General features: G+C 47.0%; 2 protein-coding genes across 3 annotated transcripts; one reads left to right on the top strand and one right to left on the bottom strand.

The window, feature by feature from the left end:
- Positions 1–275: 275 nt before the first annotated feature.
- Positions 276–14298, bottom strand: LOC128305765 (vigilin). Of its 2 annotated transcripts, none has more exons than XM_053043363.1 (5): positions 14252–14298; positions 11713–11793; positions 5683–8019; positions 3963–5600; positions 276–2745 (listed from the first exon to the last, which is right to left on the bottom strand). In XM_053043363.1, the coding sequence occupies exons 3-4, from the start codon at positions 7943–7945 to the stop codon at positions 3982–3984; spliced, it is 3882 nt and encodes a 1293-aa protein (XP_052899323.1). In that variant the 5' UTR covers positions 7946–8019; positions 11713–11793; positions 14252–14298; the 3' UTR covers positions 276–2745; positions 3963–3981. The 2 variants fall into 2 exon arrangements, with proteins under 2 accessions (XP_052899323.1, XP_052899322.1); XM_053043362.1 differs by having other exon boundaries at positions 3968–5600.
- On the top strand, positions 13061–18264 carry LOC128302988 (uncharacterized; the record flags this gene model as incomplete). Its single annotated transcript, XM_053039838.1, has 2 exons — positions 13061–13073; positions 17378–18264. Coding segments are annotated over exons 1-2 (900 nt in total), but the record flags the coding sequence as incomplete, so codon positions are not given.
- Between the last annotated feature and the right edge of the window lie 925 nt (positions 18265–19189).

Here is a 19189-nt window from a genome sequence, read left to right as displayed (position 1 = left end):
GGCTAGAACAAGGCTGGAAAGATATGATGGCTGGGGCACGTGAAGAGGGGAACCCCTACTGGGAAGGGGCCCGTCAGCTGGACACGAAGCGTAGAGGAGCACGGCGAATTTGTTAGCTGGTTAAGCATCTCAACCGTAGTAGAACAAGCAGAACCAAACTGGCCAGAGATTGGATGCAGGCTGGCCTGATGGATGAGAGCCGGTCACAACAGCAAGACGTGCTCAAACTGAACTGTGCACACTAACGAAACCAACGTCCAACACACGCGAAATGATTACAGAAAATGTAATAAGTTTTATTATACCACAAATTAGGTATTAGCTTCCCTTCCGGTTGCACCAAGCACGCCGCGCGCTTCAAATTCAATTGCTGCTTCATTTTGCCTGCCGAGGATTTCCTTTTCCCCCGGTTCATCGTCGCACAACTCTCTTTGCGACTCTCGCGCTGTGCTCTAGCTGTTAGCGCATACTAATGTTAACCCACCTCATAATTATGCTGTCAACGCGACCCAAACGGTTGCGTATTGGGTAATTCGCTCGTTTCAATTTGCGTTCTCGCTTATTGATTTGTAAAAGGAAGCTAATGTAGAGTTCGTTCTTCGTGTTCTATGCACATAGATACCGCGGGCATATCAGCATCCCCGCGTTCTATCTTTCTATCCAGTGTGTTTGTGTGTGTTTGTGTTTTCTACTTCCACTTCTTAGTACAGGGGACCTGGTACAGTCCTTCACAAAGCTGCGAATCTTTCATACAGAGTCCCGTGCAAAAAACTTACTCGACACCGGTTCAACAGACGACGGCCAAGGGCGCGGGCGTATTGGTGTCCCTACTGCCCCCTCCTTCCTACTAGGCGTGTAAACGTGTTCACTTTAAGCGATCTGATGCGCCTCACCACGCATGGTTCGTGGTTCGTGCTGGAGGCTGATTAGGCTTTTTGCTAAATAAACTTCGTTTTGCTTCTTTATGTATTGCCATGTTTACGAGCTTTTCTTTATGCTTCCGCATCCCTATACATGTTTATTTAGCCAACCTGTTCCGTTTCGTTGACTACTAGTAGTGGCCATCGCGCGCGTATGATTTCGCGCACCCGACCTAACGATCATCCTCCTCCTATCCTTCATTTAGTATTTTTGCTTCCCTCCTCTTTTATCTCTATAAGGTTCAATATGTATATATATATATAGTGTATAATTAGTTCTCTTTCGGGGGCACTCCTTCATTTCATCTAATTGCAGATTTTTCAACGTTTCGCTTTCACTCCTTTCACGTTTACGAGTTTAGTTCCCTCAGTTTACGCAGTTATTATTGTTTTATTCTTTCTTTTGCAAGTGTGTCTGTGTTTATATAGGCATTTTTTTCTACTTTTTCTTATGCATGCCGCTCTATGTTACCACCATTGTTCCGGGTTTGTTTGTTTTCACATTTTGCCATTTTGTTTTGGTGTCTTTCAGCTCTATTTCACTCTGTTTCCCAAATATATGCGGCTGCCGGAGAGGAACGCGATGGAGGGTGCCAACACATTTGTAACCGTACCAAAACCCTACACAGACGCAAATACGTGCCGCACACACCGACCGTGTCTTTATACGATAGTGAAAATAATATTTGATTATCAAAATATGTATATATATATATTTTATATATATATTGTGTGTATATATCTCTCTGTCATACCACTTTTTTCTTTTCATTACACAATTTTTGTTATGTTTACACCCTAACCTCAAGTGTTTTCACATTATCCGGATAGATAAATTGCAAAACGTTACAATTGCGATAGAAAGAAAGTACATGTAAAAACGTTCACGCACGCACGTATCAGAAAACAGATTAACAAACGTAACACAATGCTGCTACAGGAGCAAGGAAAGAGCAAGTCGGTGTAGCAAATAGGGGATTTCTTTTGTTCCACTACTATATACGTTTTATCTACTAATTCTCTATCGTTTCTCTTTCGCGCTCTTCCCCGTCTTCTCGCGTCCTAAACGTGCGCAGTGGAGGAAAAATTGACAATTCGCAACAGTAAAGCAAAACAAACAAAAAAAAAACGATCAAACCTCAAACATTCTTCCCTACTTTATACTTCATATTTCATCCCTGCTATGAAGAATTTACGCATGCGAATACCTGACACAGGGGCGCGAAACTATTGCGTCTCGGGATGAGCAAAACATGTTTTGTTGGTTGGTTGTGTTATGTGTCTTTATTATTAAGGAGGGAAGGGGGGAACCTTAGAAAGTTATGATACAGAGTTCCTATGTGTGTTTGCAATGCGGCAACACCAGGTGCCTTTACGGGATTACACAGCTTTGCGCCCTATACCGTTCTCGTTCCCGTTTGTCCACAGACAGGGTTGCAATTTTGCTCGTAACTAAATTCTACCACACTGTATCTACTCATCCGTGTTAACCTCGATATAACAACCCATCTTCTCCGACCATCGATCGATTGAGCTTCTGCTACACGTGCCACGATGCTATATCGCTATAGTTCCATAGGATTTTGGCGCGATCCCCCGAGAGGGCTCGCGGTAGTAGCGGAGGGATGGACAGGGAGAGAGGGAAAGAGGGACTTATGGTCCCGCCGGTTGATGTACTACTTAAAAGATAATTTTTCTTCTAATAAATGATTGCTTTTGTAAGATTTCGTCGGGTTTCCTTTGCCGGGACCGGTTGGTTGACGCGTTGAAAATCCTTTTGCGAACAGGTTAGGGGGGCAATTAAATGAACAAAAACATTCGGCACCTGTCGAGAAAAAAAAGGAAACCAAAAGTTAATTAGAAATTATAGATAAGGTGTTGCAAGGCTTTAAGTGCTACCGTTCAGACGAGATGAGTTCATTTTTCAACGATTATGCTTTTAAATTGCAAACAGGGGAAAAACAGGGCTAACCATGGACAAAAATTTATGAAACACGCGATGAGTGTTGCAGTACGTTTGTGAAGGTATTGGAATAATTAAAACAATTCTGTGTCTAATGATTATGCGTATTACTATTATTATAATCCCGAAGCGCTTCTATACTCGATGGTGACGAATACATAATATCCTGTTGCATAGATTCTAAATGTGCCGTAACAATTCCGTAAGAGCTTGCGCAACATGCTAGTCGCATTGCAGCTTACAACTAATTTATCGTAGCTTCTGCTATTATTTTAGCTGTTCAATCATTTGCTTCTGGAAACCCTAGTACTTTTTTCATTGCACTTCGATGTCTTCTAACTATTTTTGACACGGTAATTGTCTGCCCATGTTACGTCAATTGCACTGAACACTCGATGATCTCGAGTTGCTCTGTGATCTTCAGCAAGTTCAACAACATGACATACGTGCGAGCGACCGATAGGCCGCGTTGTGCACATTGAACATCCATGTTCTGCCCTGATATACCGCAAAACAAAACATCCAACAACATCCGTGGACGCGTGTGTATACGCATCCTTACAATCTATGCAGAACAAGTAGACTGTAATGATATATTGAGTAAACTGTTCGAATTGAAATTAATGAAAAATAAAAGCATTCTTTCAAATCGATCGTACAGGGAATACAAATATGAAATTTTATACCAGTACTTCGAACTTCCGTCCTAGGTGATCTTGCGGTTTGTTTTTCCCTTGCTTTTCATTCAGAAATTCCTTCCTACCTTTTTCGTTCTAGATGCTACTCACTGTTAATGGTTTGCTTATGTACATTGCAACATCTCGTTGTTTATTGGTTTAACAAGGTGAAAATGAAATGAAATAAAAAAAAACAAACAAACAAACATACAAACAGAAACAAATAATTAAATAATCAAAAGTTAGCCCAATAATTGCCTGAAGCAGCGACAAAAAATTAATATCCATCCACAAAACAGACAATAGATAAATTGCAATCCTTTTCCACGATTCCTTAAGGTTATTGCTCTCATCGTTAGTTGCCCTCTTTACTTGCAAAAACTCGCTGACACATACACACACCTCACCTCACGTGATCCGCTTAATGCTTGGCATTCCAGGCGGAGTTGATTGGCGTCTGCGTGTTGGTGTCGGCACTGGTCGCGGCCGGACCACCCGGGCCACCGCCGAGTCCGCCAAAGTCAGGGAAGTCCTCCAGCGACTGTGTGTTGGGCGCCGCCTTGCGCTCCCATGGTGCACCACTCACAACGAAGCCTTGCTTGTTGGTTTGCTGGTTCGCCATCGTATCTTCCATGATCTGCGAGAAGGAGGTCGGCTGGGTCGGGGCAGCAGACACATCCTGCAGGAACTCTTCCTCCAGATTGAGCAGGTAGTCGCGACACGCCTCTACATTGTCCGGGGTGCCTGCCAGCGTGACCAGCGACTTGTCCGCATCGTCCATGCGCGGGAAGGTAATATCCACACCGTATTGCTCCTTAATCTCGCGCAGCCGCTTGCCACGGAAACCGATGAAGCGTCGGTGCACGCGCTCGTCCAAATGGATCTCCTCCTTGTAGACCGAGCTGAGCGTGTCCACCATAGCTAGGATTTCGTCCCGCGCAGCCAGTGCCTTCTCTTCGTAGCCCTGGATAGTGATAATGCTGTTCTGGGGATCATCCTGCTTGGGGAACGTAATCTGCACGTCGTGATTAGCGCGAATCTTGTTGATGACAACGCCACGCCGGCCAATAATCTTCTGATGGTAAACGGGATCCACCTCCAGCTTGACCTCGAACGAGCGCAGTTCGCGATCCTTCCGGTCCGCCTCCAGGTGCTTGATGCGTTCGGCAATCGCTTCCTTTGCCTCGGCGATGGCCGTCTTCGTGCCCGTCACCTTGATGATGTCGAGCTTCTTGTCCTGCGGCGACATCTCGATGTGCACATCGTACGTGTTCATCAGTTCCTTTACGTCGCGGCCCTTCTGTCCGATCAGGGAACGATGCAAATCGCACGGCACGTTAATCTCCTCGGTCAGCGGAACCAGCGCCAGCAGTGCTTCCCTAGCCAGCTCGCACTTCTCCTTGTTGCCGCTGATTCGAACAAGATCCGAGGCACGCTGGACCGGTTCGGCTTGCTGCTGTTCCCCGGCTCCATTCACAACCGCACCAGCGTCTGTCGCGTTTTCAGTAGCAGGCAACGCATCACCATTGCCGTTCTGCTGCTGTGCCGGATCGACCGCAGCCGGAGCCGGTTCCATATTGTTGGTGGTGCCACGCTCCGGGAATCTAATGTTGACACCAAACTCGGACGTAATGGCCTGCACCTTCGAACCACCACGGCGCATGATGATGCGATGGTGGCGGGCAGGAATGTAGCACTCGATCGTCACCATCGATTCGAGCTCCTGCACGATCTCCATGATGCGTTGCTTGGCCGGCTCGATGCAGTCCTTCGGGCCCTTTAGCTTCACGCGATCGTTACGATCGTCACGGTCCATGCGCGGGAAAGAAATCGACATGCCACCGCATTCCTCCTCGATACGGTGCAGCACCTTACCACGGTTCGAGATGAAGTGCTTGTGATACTTCGGAAGGACGATCATTTCGTCCTCGACAATGTTATCGATGCTCTTGATAATGGTTTCCAGCTCAGCCTTCGCCTCTTCTACCTGTTCCTTTTTGCCGATGATCGTAATTGCTTCGTTGTCCTGATCGTTAACACCTGTAACAAAAATGGTAATACCATTGCTTCAGTATTGTTTATCTCCCTTCACGTGCCTACACAGAAAGAGCACGATACATACCTGGGAAGATGACCCGAGCACCGGTCTTGTCACGAATCTTCTTAATGGAAGCACCATTCTTTCCGATCAGATACTTGTGATGCTGCGCCTTGGCGCGAATCTGCACCGAGTACGAAGACAGCTCCTTCTCACTGGCCAGCTCCAGCAGCTGCTGCTTGGCACGCTCCACATCCTCCTTCGGGCCGCGGATCACCACCTTGTCGCTCTTCGCATCCGAGTTCGGGAACTTAATCGACACACCGCCACATTCGTCCATGATAGAATTGATCAGCATGCCGCCGGTTCCGATCAGCGATAAATGATACTTGGCCGGAATAGTAACCTCCTCCGACACAATGTTTGACATCTCGTTCTGGATCTTCTGGATGCGATCGCGCGCCTCGTTCACGTTCTCGCGCTTGCCGGTAATCACGATCACCTCGTTTGTGTCACTCTCAGACGGCAAATCGATCTTTGTCTGCGTTTCGTCGCGAATCTTCTTAATGTTTGCGCCACCCTTGCCAACGATGTACTTGAAGAACTGCTTGAATACCGGCACCTCCAGCACGAACGAATTCTTCTGCAGTTCCTTCACGTACTGCGTCAGATACTTGTGACACCGGTCGACGTCCTCCTTCATGCCGCGGATCTTAACAATATCCGACTTGTCATTCGGGCCCGGAAAAACGATCTGCACCTGGTTGTGCTTCTCGCGTATCTCGCGAATCGACTCACCCTTCGCACCGATGATCGTCTTGAACAGGCGGTGATCGATGATGATCGATTCCTCCTTCTCGTTTTCCCATTTCGCAATCTTTTCCAGCAACTCCTGTTGCGCCTTGGCCACACCTTCGACCGGGCCCTCGATACGGATCGGTTTGGCTCCCTTTTCGTCGATGTTGATCTGCACGTCATATTCCTCCTTCATGCGATTGATGTTAGAGCCCGCCTTACCGATGATGTGCTTGCAATGCACCGGGTCGACCACCATCTCGGCCAGTCGCAGACGACCGGTCAGATCGTTCACCATCTTTTGCAGCTCTTCGGACGCAATCAGCACCTGTTCCGGGGGCCCATCGATCTTGATCTTGTCCTCGCTAAACTCCACATGCACGTTCGGATGCTGGACGGAGAACTCCTTGATATGACCGCCTTCGCGACCGATGATGTACTTGTGGATCCACTGCGGACACTCGAGCACCTCCGTGCGGATCGAGTGCGCCTTCTGGTACACCACGTTCAGCGCATTGCCCAGCTTGTCCTGGGGGCCGCGCAGCGTTATCGTATCGCTGGGCGAATCGCTCGGCGGCATCTCCACCGATACACCCGTCGCCTGCAGTATCTCCTGGATGGTTGAACCGCGCGGTCCATACACGTACCGGTGCTGCGCTCGTACCACCTCCACTCCGACGGACGTACACTTCTTCTCCATCTCCTTGTAGATGGCTTCGATGCGTGCTTTCGCCGCCAGTACGCCCTCCTTCTCGCCCGTGATGAAGATCTCGTCCTTCTGCACCGACTGCGGCGGCACGTTAATCTTGGCGCCCGTTTCTTCCGACATCTTCTGCAGATTCTCGCCGTACGCGCCAAGTATGAACGGGTGATAGATTTTCGGCACGTTGAACCGCTCGAACGCCTTGCGCGACTGCTCGTCCGACATCGTACGGATCTCGTGTTCCGCCTTCTCAATGCCCTCCTTCGTGCCGAGTATGGTGATCGCGTCCGATTCGTCGCTGATGCGCGGCACATTGATCTTGGTCGCAGTCGTGCGTTCCAGCTCGCGCAAACGGTCGCCCTTCTTGCCAAGAATCCAGCGGTGGTGCTCGCGCGGGATATTGATCGTCTTGTTCGCCTGCGTCTGGAAGTGTACCAGTATCTTGCGGCGCGCCTCGAGCACCTCATGCACCTTACCCGTCACCAGGAACGTCAGCGACTGGTCCTTGCCACTCGAGATCTCGATGTGTGCATTGGTTTCCTTCATGATCGATTGGCACGTGCGCAGCGATTCGCCCTCGCCGAACTTATCCGAGTCGTACTTGCGCTCGCCGGACGCGACGATAAACACCTGCGTTACGATCGAGCTGCCGACGCGCATGTTCTGCGTGGCCGGCGACAAGGTGCTGTTAAAGCGCGGCGGCTCACTCTCCGGCAGTGCCGGGAACAGATCGTCGTAGCAGGGTGTCGGTGCCGGTGCCGACACGTTGTTCTCGTAGCCCGTGTTACCGGCACCCGCCAACAACTGCTGTTGATCCATTCCTGCCATTGGGTTAGTTGAATCCTCCATCCTTACTGCCTGCCCGCTTGTTGTTACTGCTTGGAAAGAAAAGTCCTATTTCGTTGCAAGTCTTTACAGTACAACTGGAACGAAAGAGAAATGGCCACGTTGTTAGTTATGTATTCCACTTGCCTCGATCGAACGGTAGTACCCCAAAACCCAACACCCAAAAACTGAGATATCACCCTAACGAAACTAGCCAAGGGCCTAAACGGCCAATTAACAATTTCGTCCCCTCTACCGCATACACTCTCTCTATCTCTTTTAGTTACGCACAATCACTATTCCATCTATGTTACAACGACAAGTGAGAACACACGATTGTGCGTGTATGGTAGCGTAGAATTCTGTGTTAATTGTGCTTAAGAAGATCCCTCATGTCTCTTCGCAGACCCAGCACGCGCATTTGGTGTGGTGAACATAGCGCAGTACGACGAACCATGGATATGTGTATTGAATTTGTAACCATTTTGTATATCAGCCCAAAGAATGAAGGCTATGCACTGTATACCTTTCTCCAATGCGGAGCTAGAGCGCATTCCCAGCGTGCGATAGAGTCGTGGCCCCAAAAACCATTTGGATGCAACGGATACATAAGAACCGTAACGAAGTGGTCGTTCGTTCTACGTGGCCCGAAAAAGAAAAAAAAAGCATAACAACAACCGGGACTGGTTTACAAAGGGCGCAAAGTTATGCTTTTTCGCTCGTTTTTGCTCTGTCTTTCTCTCGCTTTTGTCATATTGTTTTGGGGTTTCCCTTTGACTACGCTGCTTTTACTGCTCTCATTTCCCTAGTTTTACGCACACACACACACACAAGCACACGATTAGGCGTGTTGCGGCAGATATATTCTCTAACTAAAAATGATATATGTGCCAGTGCATGCTGCATGCTGCTGCGCGTAACAGCTACAATGAGGCATGGCAGAGGTAATATAACGCATATTTGTTTGACAACCAAATGCATTCAAGTCTGTTGCTATAAATGACTTTAACTGTATATGAAGATTTGATTATAGATTTCATTTACCATTTAACTATTCAAACTGGTATATTAGTAATGGTTAACACGAGAAATACGAAGAGATTTACGTTTGAAAACAATATCGAAGACGTGGATTATGTTTCAACATGGTTTTGGGTTCGTACTACAGTATGTATAAGTAAAAGTCATACAACAAAACTACGTTAGAATTGTCAATCCTCATGAAAATGGATGATCAATTTAAACAACATCGTTATAAACTCTTCTAAAACTCTCGATTTACCTCTACTAACAGCTTTAATACTATTTATATTTGTTATGCTTCTTCCATTCCACCTCTCTTGGCCAATTCAGCAACATTGTTGGGCATGCGCCCGCACGATAAGCTTATTATTATTGCCCAAGCGTATCGGAAGGATCATCACGCGGTTATCAATAGGAGTGATATTTTCAAAACTACCCCACAGTTCGCACAAGCAATCAAACGTAACAATACCGAAATCTATCAATGCATTGTGGTCGATGTAAGTGTAAGATCGAGTAAAAGCAAGGCATTGTAAAGGTGATCGTACACCCATCATATCGTACCGGCGGCAGTAGGCAACCGATTGTAACCTACGGCCCCATAGAGCCGGCGTCCAACGTTAGGCAGTGGGCCCCAACAGTGTTAAGTAATCGCCGGAGGCTGATAAGCTGCCCCGCGCCAATCAGACCGGCAAGGAATAACACTCGCACCCTCTTCCTCCAAGGACGGGCCTGTTGGTGTGTGTGTGTTTGCGGGTTGATAGAGCTTTATGCTGACGTTGATAACTGTAGTTCGAAAGCAAAAACCGGGCGCTCTGCGTACTCTTATCACCAGCGGCGAGGTGGCCGATTGGTTGCTGAGCGCAGTGGGCGCCTCGACCGGACAGCATGCTACTACTGCCAACGAAGCATCGTGGCGGCATACCGTGCCTCCTCGCCTGGTGACCAAGGGCGAGCGGCGGTGCAGATTTTGGGCAGAAGATCCACGCGGGATTGACGAGAAGGCATTTGCGCACGTGGCAGCAACAGCGGCAGCATCCATAGCGTGTTAATGCACCAACACACAAAATGTCGTAATGGGGTGCACACACAGTTCCGCTCGCTGTGTTCGACTAAAAGAGAAATTCTGCAACACATTGTTAAGAATAATTTTAACCAGAACTCGAAAATCTTCCCCTGGGGCAGGAATTACTTATCCGCCGTGCCGATGGGAGTTCGATGTTAGCACGATGCTGACTGATCTGTCCTTCACTATGCACTTATTCCGGTGTGTTTATGTGTGTGAGTGTTATTGCGTGTTATTGGTTCTTGCCCCAGTGCAAACCGCGGCAAGGGAATGGAACAAAACACGATTAAAGAAAAGAGCGATAAATGCGAAAGACTGGAAAGAGCGAACGTACGGCTGAAAAATTCAGTGCTCCTAACGGTGTTTCAGGTTATGTTTTGATTCGCTCTTGATTCGGGAGACGCAGTTGCGAGGAGCTGGTCCCTTCTCCCTTGCCGTCACCCATCCCTCCCCACACAAGATCCATGCATGGTCGACGAACCACACCAACCGAAGGGTCCGCCAACATAAAGATATGTATTCATTCTAGCCCTTTCCCACCGGAACGGTGTGGTCTCAATGTTGCCTTCCCCGTTTCGGTTCCACACCCATGCAATGCCAGACCAGATGAACGCATATACACGTCGTCAGGTGTGGGTTCATTACCGTTGGTGCAGTTGTTTTGCTTGTTTTTTTATTTATTTATGAAAGGAAAAGAGTGGCCAGAACGGGACAGTGTTAGCAAGAGCGCGCTGGGTGCGTAAGCGAAAGCACCAGGAAAGCGAAAGAATAAGCAGAACAACAACACAAAACACACGCACACACCACACACCTAATCGACGGGGGCCTTCTATTGACGTGTCATTCGCTTTCGCTCGGTTGCTATCTCGCTCTAGTGATTCTCTTTTCACCCAGCCAACGCATTCCGATGGCGTCTTAAGAGAGAGCAATAATAATAAGGAAATTAAATACAGCAACAACAAAACCTCCACTCCGTTCCAGACGACTTCAGGTGGAAAGTCTTTCGCTGACTTCCTCAATCAATTTTTCCAATTTAATATTAGCGAAATTAGCGCATTCATTTTCATATGCGCTAATCGCAATCTCGCGGGGAAAAGCGAGACAAATGCCGGTGAAATAAAAACACATTGAACCGAGGCCCACGGTTTGACCTGTCAATTGCGACGTAGTGAGGTACATTCCGTATTGCTCTCGATCCTTTGCTCATCATACAGTATTTGAGGTGTTTTGTGTCGACGGTTTTTGAAATGGACTAAAGGTCAACTCATTTCGTGAAGATCAAACCTCATCTGGTCTACTGTTCCTGCCCAGGACTTAATATTCAAGAAGAACAAATCACACGTCGACAAAAATCCGTGACAGCACGCGATTGTATTCCACATACACATACGCACACAACACCATCGACGGTGGCTTGTGCATTAGTTTGTTTCCCGACACCTGGTCTAACTCTTTGCGTGAGTTCTTTACACAGCAGCTAATCCCTTTTTTCATTGTTGCCGCGAACGTACGCACACACACAGCTACGATGAATGTGAAGAATGAGGTTAAAACCCCGGCACGTTGACATATTGGAAAACATAGGCACCGCTATAAACGTCTCGCCGGGTGATTCAATCGGTGGGTGAAAGTATCCAAGCAACACACGGCAATCGAAAAAGTTTGGTGTACTTTAAACCTGTCCAGATCCTAGTATACTTACTGTACTGCGTTTATCAAAGATCCGGGATTAGATGGGGGTTGTTCTCGTTAGAGACTCCAGTTTGCTGCACTTGGCTTTGACCTTTGATGGTATGGACGAAGCAGCAAAGGCAGGATTCACCGCACGCACACGCATACATTCGCAGCACGGATCGAAACACCGAATTTCACAAGCAGGGAGACATATGAAAGAAAAGAAACGATATAAAATTAGATACCCCAGCAAAAAAAAACCCGTCGGCCGAAAAATCCCTTCTGCTGCACTTGGGATGTGTTCCGTACTTCTGCACTCCCTTTATTCAACACGCCACACAGTCTAAACCAAAATTGTCACCGATTAAAGTTAAGCCAGTTAACTAACAGTTTTTTTTGCACTGCTGTGAACAAATGTGCTCTTTCTGCACAACTTCACCCGTCTGTTTTTTATGTTATTTTATAACCCTGTCGCACAGCCTCCTGTTATGGCACGGATACACGCTGAGAGCTCAAGCGAGGCGAGAGATCGCTCAGCCCCGGATTTTGACAGTTACACGCTTCAAACGCCAAACGAAACGCTTAAGCAAAATGGCGGTCGGCTGTTTGTTTATGTTTTGAAAAGTGGAGGTTCCGGCCATCATCTTCTAAGCCACTTTGCATTGCAATGCTCCTGCTAAGGATTTGTACCACACACGCAAATATATGTTGTTTTGAAGCTCCCAGCCCCAATTGTATCATCTTGCATATCTATTGTGCCGGATACCGGTGTTACCGATCGGTACCTGCCCGATAAGTTCTTGTTTTTTAATCGTGAGGGAAGAAATGAACACACAGCACCCGAATAAGGGTGATGCGGCGCTGAAATTTTTCAGTAAAAAAATATTTGTTTACAACATCCTTTGAGAAACAAACAAGCAGTCAGCTGATGATGGCAGTTCAAGCGTTGAAAATTGAGTTGTCAAATCTCTCACCTCGCTCGAGCTCTCAGCGTGTATCTGTGCCATTACGAAAGGACTGTCTGACAGTTGCACTGACAGATCGCTCTCGACCAAAAAAAGAACACAACACAAATCGAAAGAGAATGGAGTTCGTTCGCACAAAAGCCGAAAAGGATATCAAAACACAAACAAGAGCTGCTGCAATCCCTGCGTGGATATGGACGTATGTATGTGTGTGTGTTTGTATGTGCGTTCCTGCTTCTGCCATTAACCTCCGTTGGCTCTGGCTACACACACGCGCGCACACACATGCACAATTGCATGAGACTGTAAACAGCTTCTATCACGCTCTGGTACCATACAGCGAGAGCGAGACAACCGAGTGACAGCAAGTGAATGCGCGCCCTACCTGACCGTACCGTAGGAGCGAGCGAAATGGCTGACTCGGGTGAGTGAAACCAAGTGCGAGCGAAAGAGAGTGAACGATAAGCGCGACCACGTTTTTTCGATCCAAATTGTGCCCGGTTATTTTCGGGATGAATTTCGTACCACTTTATTATGGTGTGGGACGCATATGTTTTGCCTCGATTGGTATCCAAAAGGTCCGGAGCTCCTGAAGGGAATGGAATTATCGCATGAAAACCGGCAGCTTGTGTTTGGGGGTTTTTTGGTCAACAGACCTTTTATCTCTCGGTGTGCCTCCGATAACAGCTAGCTCGTACACCTTTTGCGTACGTTTTGCGTATTTTCGTGAGGTCCATTGCACGGGAACAAAAAAAAACAACAGATGAAAAGTTCTAAAAAATAGGACACTGCGACACCCGCGATCGAGATCGGCTGGCAATTGCGAAACCATCTTTTTGCTTGAGACGTTTCTTCGTGCGAGCATAAAATGACACGCGCCCAGATAGAGCGAGCGAGACAAAAGAAACCAGGTAGCTAGGGGGAGAATACAATAGATCAGAAGAGGAGGTCAGGACCCACACAGCGCCACAGCAGCAATATGGTTCGGCGGAATTGGTGTCCCTCCCGACCCACGATCGGATGCGACAATTTGAAGGGCATTGGCAAGCGCAAGCTGACCCCGGACCGTTCCGGAAAACCGGATCCTGGTCGCGTAGCACTATTTGTTCACAATGCCCAATATGACGATGACGCGTCCGCTTGCTAAAGACCAGAACCGGAATTTTTACCACACGCACGTACCACAGGCACACTCACTCACTCACTCACACACACGCATATAAATCTAAGAAGGTTGCTGCTTTTCTATTGGGCCCTCGATCTGATTTTCCCATTATTTGTTCCGACAAACCACAGACCGCCTGAAGCAGCACCGCCCGGGAGTAGACGGACACCGTTTAACACGCGGTGGCGTGTCACTTTTCTTCACCCGGTAGGAGGGCACAATATCGCACATTGAAGATGTGGCAGAAGAAGGAGCAGGACCGATCTCGCGGTCGCTACCGTTGCACACCACCGGTTTCGGAAGTAAAGTTCGGACGACGGGTGAGATAGCGTACACACACAAAAACAACACACCCGGACAGATTTTGGGGAGGGCAACAGTACGGAAATCCCTGGCACGATGTAGAACGGTACACGTTGGAAAACGCAAAATCTTACGGGTGAAAACTCGGCGCAGATAACAAGAACAGCCTTCTCGAGCCACGCACTTATACAAGTATGTGATGAGTTGTACGGTTCAAAGAATTCCCGGACGTTCGAGCGGCACGAATTATCCGGTCAGGAAAAATGCACCACATCGGGAAGAATTGAACCCGCCCGTCTGTAAACGCAGGTGCCGAATAGAGCCGAAACTTCATGCCAAGGTTGCTGAGGTTTGAAATGACTGTTGAGCACGGTCAAATTCATCTGTAACTATCTTGGGTGTGTTCATTTTACACGTGCGGTGTCGAGAATTTCGCCAAACTGGTGCGAATTAAATTCCGTGTGTTGATATATCAGGTCTGTACGACAGCGAAAGTTGTAAATTCAAACAGTTTTCAAGTGCGCGTAAATTCCCTGTTAAGCAAAGTGCTGAATTTGCCGAAAAATATTGATCTCTTCGTTATTACAAACGCGTATGCTTTTAAAGAAAAGGGAAATTTTCAGAAGGATAATCTTAAATGCTAATGTAGTAATGTAAACATTTATGATACAATAGGGCACTGCAGTAAAACTGAGTGCAGGTCTCAAATTCGGGAACTCGTAATAAATCTTTAACTGCAACTGTAACACCTGTAGCTAATTAAACTAACTGTCTCAAAGTTACAACATCTTCAGTAGCGTGTTGCTTCAGAGTTTCGAGAAAATCGCGGCTGTGAGTGTAATAAATTAAATTACGTAGTTTTAGGACAAAACGAGAACTACGAATAGAGCGACTTTTACTCTTAGTTATTTCATAAAAAAAGGGAAATAAATCCATAATGAAGCTGCGAAAGGGAAAAGAAATTAGTGCATTACTCATTTGGTCCCTCGCTGCTGGAAGGAAGTTTCTTTTTTTCTCAACTGTGATATATCCACTTAGAAACTCTCTATAGGAAAGTCAATTTACTATTCCACTCTGTGCTATGGGACACCAGATATGGCTTGATGCAGTTGGTAGAAGAAAGTTAAGGATCACTTCGCCAGACAGGATTTTACTCGCCGGGTCGAGATTCATGTGCAGCAAAGCTATTGTGTGTAGAATTTATTGCTTTAATCTGGGTAGGAAATTGATACTTAGCTTTAAGTGTTTCCTGAACACTAGACATGAAATCTTCAAAAAGGATGTGCTCCTTTACACAATTCTGAGAATATTTGTCACGACTCTACCATCTCTTGCGTATCTTGCAAATATGTAATTGCACTCGTTAACTAAAACGTTATTAACACAATAGAATAAAATTACATAAAATAAGTACACAAATCGTATCGTCTGTTTACGCATTCACATACGATATGCAGATGCAACCAGGTGATTAATTTGAACCGCAGCTGTCTATTTTAGGTACACTCCTTCCCTTCTCTACAAGTTCACAATAGCTCTCCATCCCACATGGACGGAAAATATTGAATATAAAGAAGACGGTCCTATTTGCCAACGACCCAATTTACATACCCATCCCTCGCCGACGTTGTTCTGCGAAAAACATTTACTCTTGCTCCAACAGCCCACACAAAAAAAACCAAAGCACAACCGAAAGTCTGGGGGTTCGGTAACAACACGGGAAAATAGGCACCAACATTTACCATGAAACCTTTTGCTAACCATAAGCGCTTCTAAAAAAAATAAATAAAAGGCGTTTTTGAACCTTATGATCAACCAATTGCCGAAGCATCAGTGCGTAACAAAAGCGTCTTAAAGCGCAACCAGGCGTCTCCATCGCAAAAAGTGGAACGGTGGCAGATAATAATTGTAGCACTTATTCCTCTAATACCTATCGCACAAGGAAACCATTTCCAAAAGTGGTTATTACAATTAAATGTACAAACTTTTAGATAGGGGGAAGAGCTTGTACAGTTGTAAATGCTTGGAACACAATGAAAACATCATAGTACGCCAGGGTTATAATACGTTACTTTATTATTTTCTTTACACACTTGTTTTGCAGATAAACTGTGATCAAAAATACTGACAAATTATATAACGTGGAAACACCGAAGTAACATAATATAGAGCACTTTTTTAACATTATCCGCTTTTTAAAGTGCATGTCCGTTTTAGGATCACTGTGTGCTTTGTAATGGCCTACTTGGTTTCGCTTTCATCGTTCATTGAAGTGGCTTCCGCTGTAGTCACTTTCTGCTTTTCGCGATGCAGTTTCGAGGGCAACTTTCCATGGCCTACTTTAACACGCTTTTGCTTATCAGCTACTTCCTGCTCTTTGACGGGGGCGGTGAGCTTAAATTTCTTGGTTCTTTTGTATGCCACCGATCTGGATGGATGCGTGGTAGGGGTTTGGTTTGCCTTTTCACGAATCTTTTCATTTTCTTCATTTATCTTTCGCTTGCATTTGTTGTGTAATCTACCATGATTATCTACGGTTTTGTGTAGATTACGTTTTGTTAGTGTTTGTTCTCGTATTTCTGATGGCATTGTTGTTTGTGGGTGCCATGTTACACGTGATATATCATTACTGGTTAATTGTTTCCCTTTCCGAAAATTGGATTTTTTTGTTTTCACCAAGGTTTGCCTAATCGGTTGCGATTTTTTCACTTCCAAATTGAGCCTACCGGAGACTGTGTGCGTCAATGATGTAGATCGCAGTGGTTTAAAGTATATCGGTACTGATGTAGTGGTAATCGAATGCTTCTTGTTTCTTTTTGGTCGAGAATTGGGACGTTTACGAATAGGTGTTTGTGTGGTTAGCTCATTCAAAGGACGATACTTTTCCGTTTTATCGGAAATAAGCCGGGAAGATGGAACAATTTCTGCAGGTGCATCCTCTTCTCTGGCCACTTCCTCGTTGGTTGTTCCATCACCCCCTTCTTCGGCACCACCCTCTTCGGCACCACCTTCTCCTTCACCACCCCCTTCTTCGGCACCACCCTCTTCGGCACCACCTTCTCCTTCACCACCTTCTTCGGCACCACCTTCATCGGCACCCCCTTCTCCTTCACCACCTTCTTCGGCACCACCTTCTTCCGCACCCCCTTCTCCTTCACCACCTTTTTCGGCACCACCTTCTTCCGCACCCCCTTCTCCTTCACCACCTTCTTCGGCACCACCTTCATCGGCACCACCTTCTCCTTCACCACCTTCTTCAGCACCACCCTCTTCGGCACCACCTACTTCGGCATCACCTTCTTCAGCACCACCCTCTTCGGCACCACCTTCTTCGGCATCACCTTCTTCCGCACCCCCTTCTTCTTCACCACCTTCTTCCCCACCTTCTTCTTCACCACCTTCTTCTTCACCCCCTTCTTCACCTCCTTCTCCTTCTCCTTCTCCTTCTCCTTCTCCTTCTCCTTCTCCTTCTCCTTCTCCTTCTCCTTCTCCTTCTCCTTCTCCTTCTCCTTCTCCTTCTCCTTCTCCTTCTCCTTCTCCTTCTCCTTCTCCTTCTCCTTCTCCTTCTCCTTCTCCTTCTCCTTCTTCTCCTTCTCCTTCTTCTCCTTCTCCTTCTCCTTCTCCTTCTCCTTCTCCTTCTCCTTCTCCTTCTCCTTCTCCTTCTCCTTCTCCTTCTCCTTCTCCTTCTCCTTCTCCTTCTCCTTCTCCTTCTCCTTCTCCTTCTCCTTCTCCTTCTCCTTCTCCTTCTCCTTCTCCTTCTCCTTCTCCTTCTCCTTCTCCTTCTCCTTCTCCTTCTCCTTCTCCTTCTCCTTCTCCTTCTCCTTCTCCTTCTCCTTCTCCTTCTCCTTCTCCTTCTCCTTCTCCTTCTCCTTCTCCTTCTCCTTCTCCTTCTCCTTCTCCTTCTCCTTCTCCTTCTCCTTCTCCTTCTCCTTCTCCTTCTCCTTCTCCTTCTCCTTCTCCTTCTCCTTCTCCTTCTCCTTCTCCTTCTCCTTCTCCTTCTCCTTCTCCTTCTCCTTCTCCTTCTCCTTCTCCTTCTCCTTCTCCTTCTCCTTCTCCTTCTCCTTCTCCTTCTCCTTCTCCTTCTCCTTCTCCTTCTCCTTCTCCTTCTCCTTCTCCTTCTCCTTCTCCTTCTCCTTCTCCTTCTCCTTCTCCTTCTCCTTCTCCTTCTCCTTCTCCTTCTCCTTCTCCTTCTCCTTCTCCTTCTCCTTCTCCTTCTCCTTCTCCTTCTCCTTCTCCTTCTCCTTCTCCTTCTCCTTCTCCTTCTCCTTCTCCTTCTCCTTCTCCTTCTCCTTCTCCTTCTCCTTCTCCTTCTCCTTCTCCTTCTCCTTCTCCTTCTCCTTCTCCTTCTCCTTCTCCTTCTCCTTCTCCTTCTCCTTCTCCTTCTGCTTCTCCTTCTCCTTCTCCTTCTCCTTCTCCTTCTCCTTCGCCTTCTCCGTTTCCGTTTCCGTCTCCTTCGCCCTCTCCTTCCCCATTTCCGTCTCCTTCACCCTCTCCTTCCCCGTTTCCGTCTCCTTCGCCATCACCTTCGCCTTCGGTGCCTTCATCCGCCTCATCTGGCACGTTTGTAATACCTGTTACAACATCCGTATCAATCGACGATTCAGTAGTAGATTTCCTGCCCGGCATTATGTAAACTGGGTAAACTGCACGAATGATGAACCACACAACACACAGCAAATATGCAGAAGGAGAACAAAAAAGAGCAATCAGTAGGGTAGTCAAAGCAGTCATCGATTTAAAATGAAGAAAAGAAAAATCGGTTTCTGCATGTGTACACATTTATTTGATGGATATGATAAGAATTTCCCTTGCATTGAAGGTGCGTGCTGCTGCCTTGTATCGGTACCACATTTCCTCGTGTTTAAGCGGGAGACTCACCTGGGTAAGCACAACATGGTCTCCGGACGAAGCCGATCCGAACGTAGTTGACACAGTACTGGCGTACACCGGGGTCATCGAGGGCAAATACGTGCCGGCCAAGGTCAACGATGGCTGCCTGCAGGTACGGTGGATAGGACGGCCAACGACCGGTCGCTGCATAGTTGCAAAGGATCTCTGTAACGAAATGTGAA

This window comes from Anopheles moucheti, chromosome 3, assembly GCF_943734755.1.
Source record: "Anopheles moucheti chromosome 3, idAnoMoucSN_F20_07, whole genome shotgun sequence".
Classification (NCBI taxonomy): Eukaryota; Metazoa; Arthropoda; class Insecta; order Diptera; family Culicidae; genus Anopheles; species Anopheles moucheti.
The sequence above is the reverse complement of the archived record's forward strand: the minus strand, read 5'-3'. Positions and strand labels throughout refer to the sequence as shown.

Excerpts from the sequence above, each read along its gene's own strand:
- LOC128305765 (XM_053043363.1), bottom strand. The coding sequence starts at position 7,945 with ATGGAGGATTCAACTAACCCAATGGCAGGAATGGATCAACAGCAGTTG. Across the intron at positions 5,601-5,682 it reads TGCTCGGGTCATCTTCCCAG|GTGTTAACGATCAGGACAAC; the intron begins GTATGTATCGTG and ends TTTTTGTTACAG.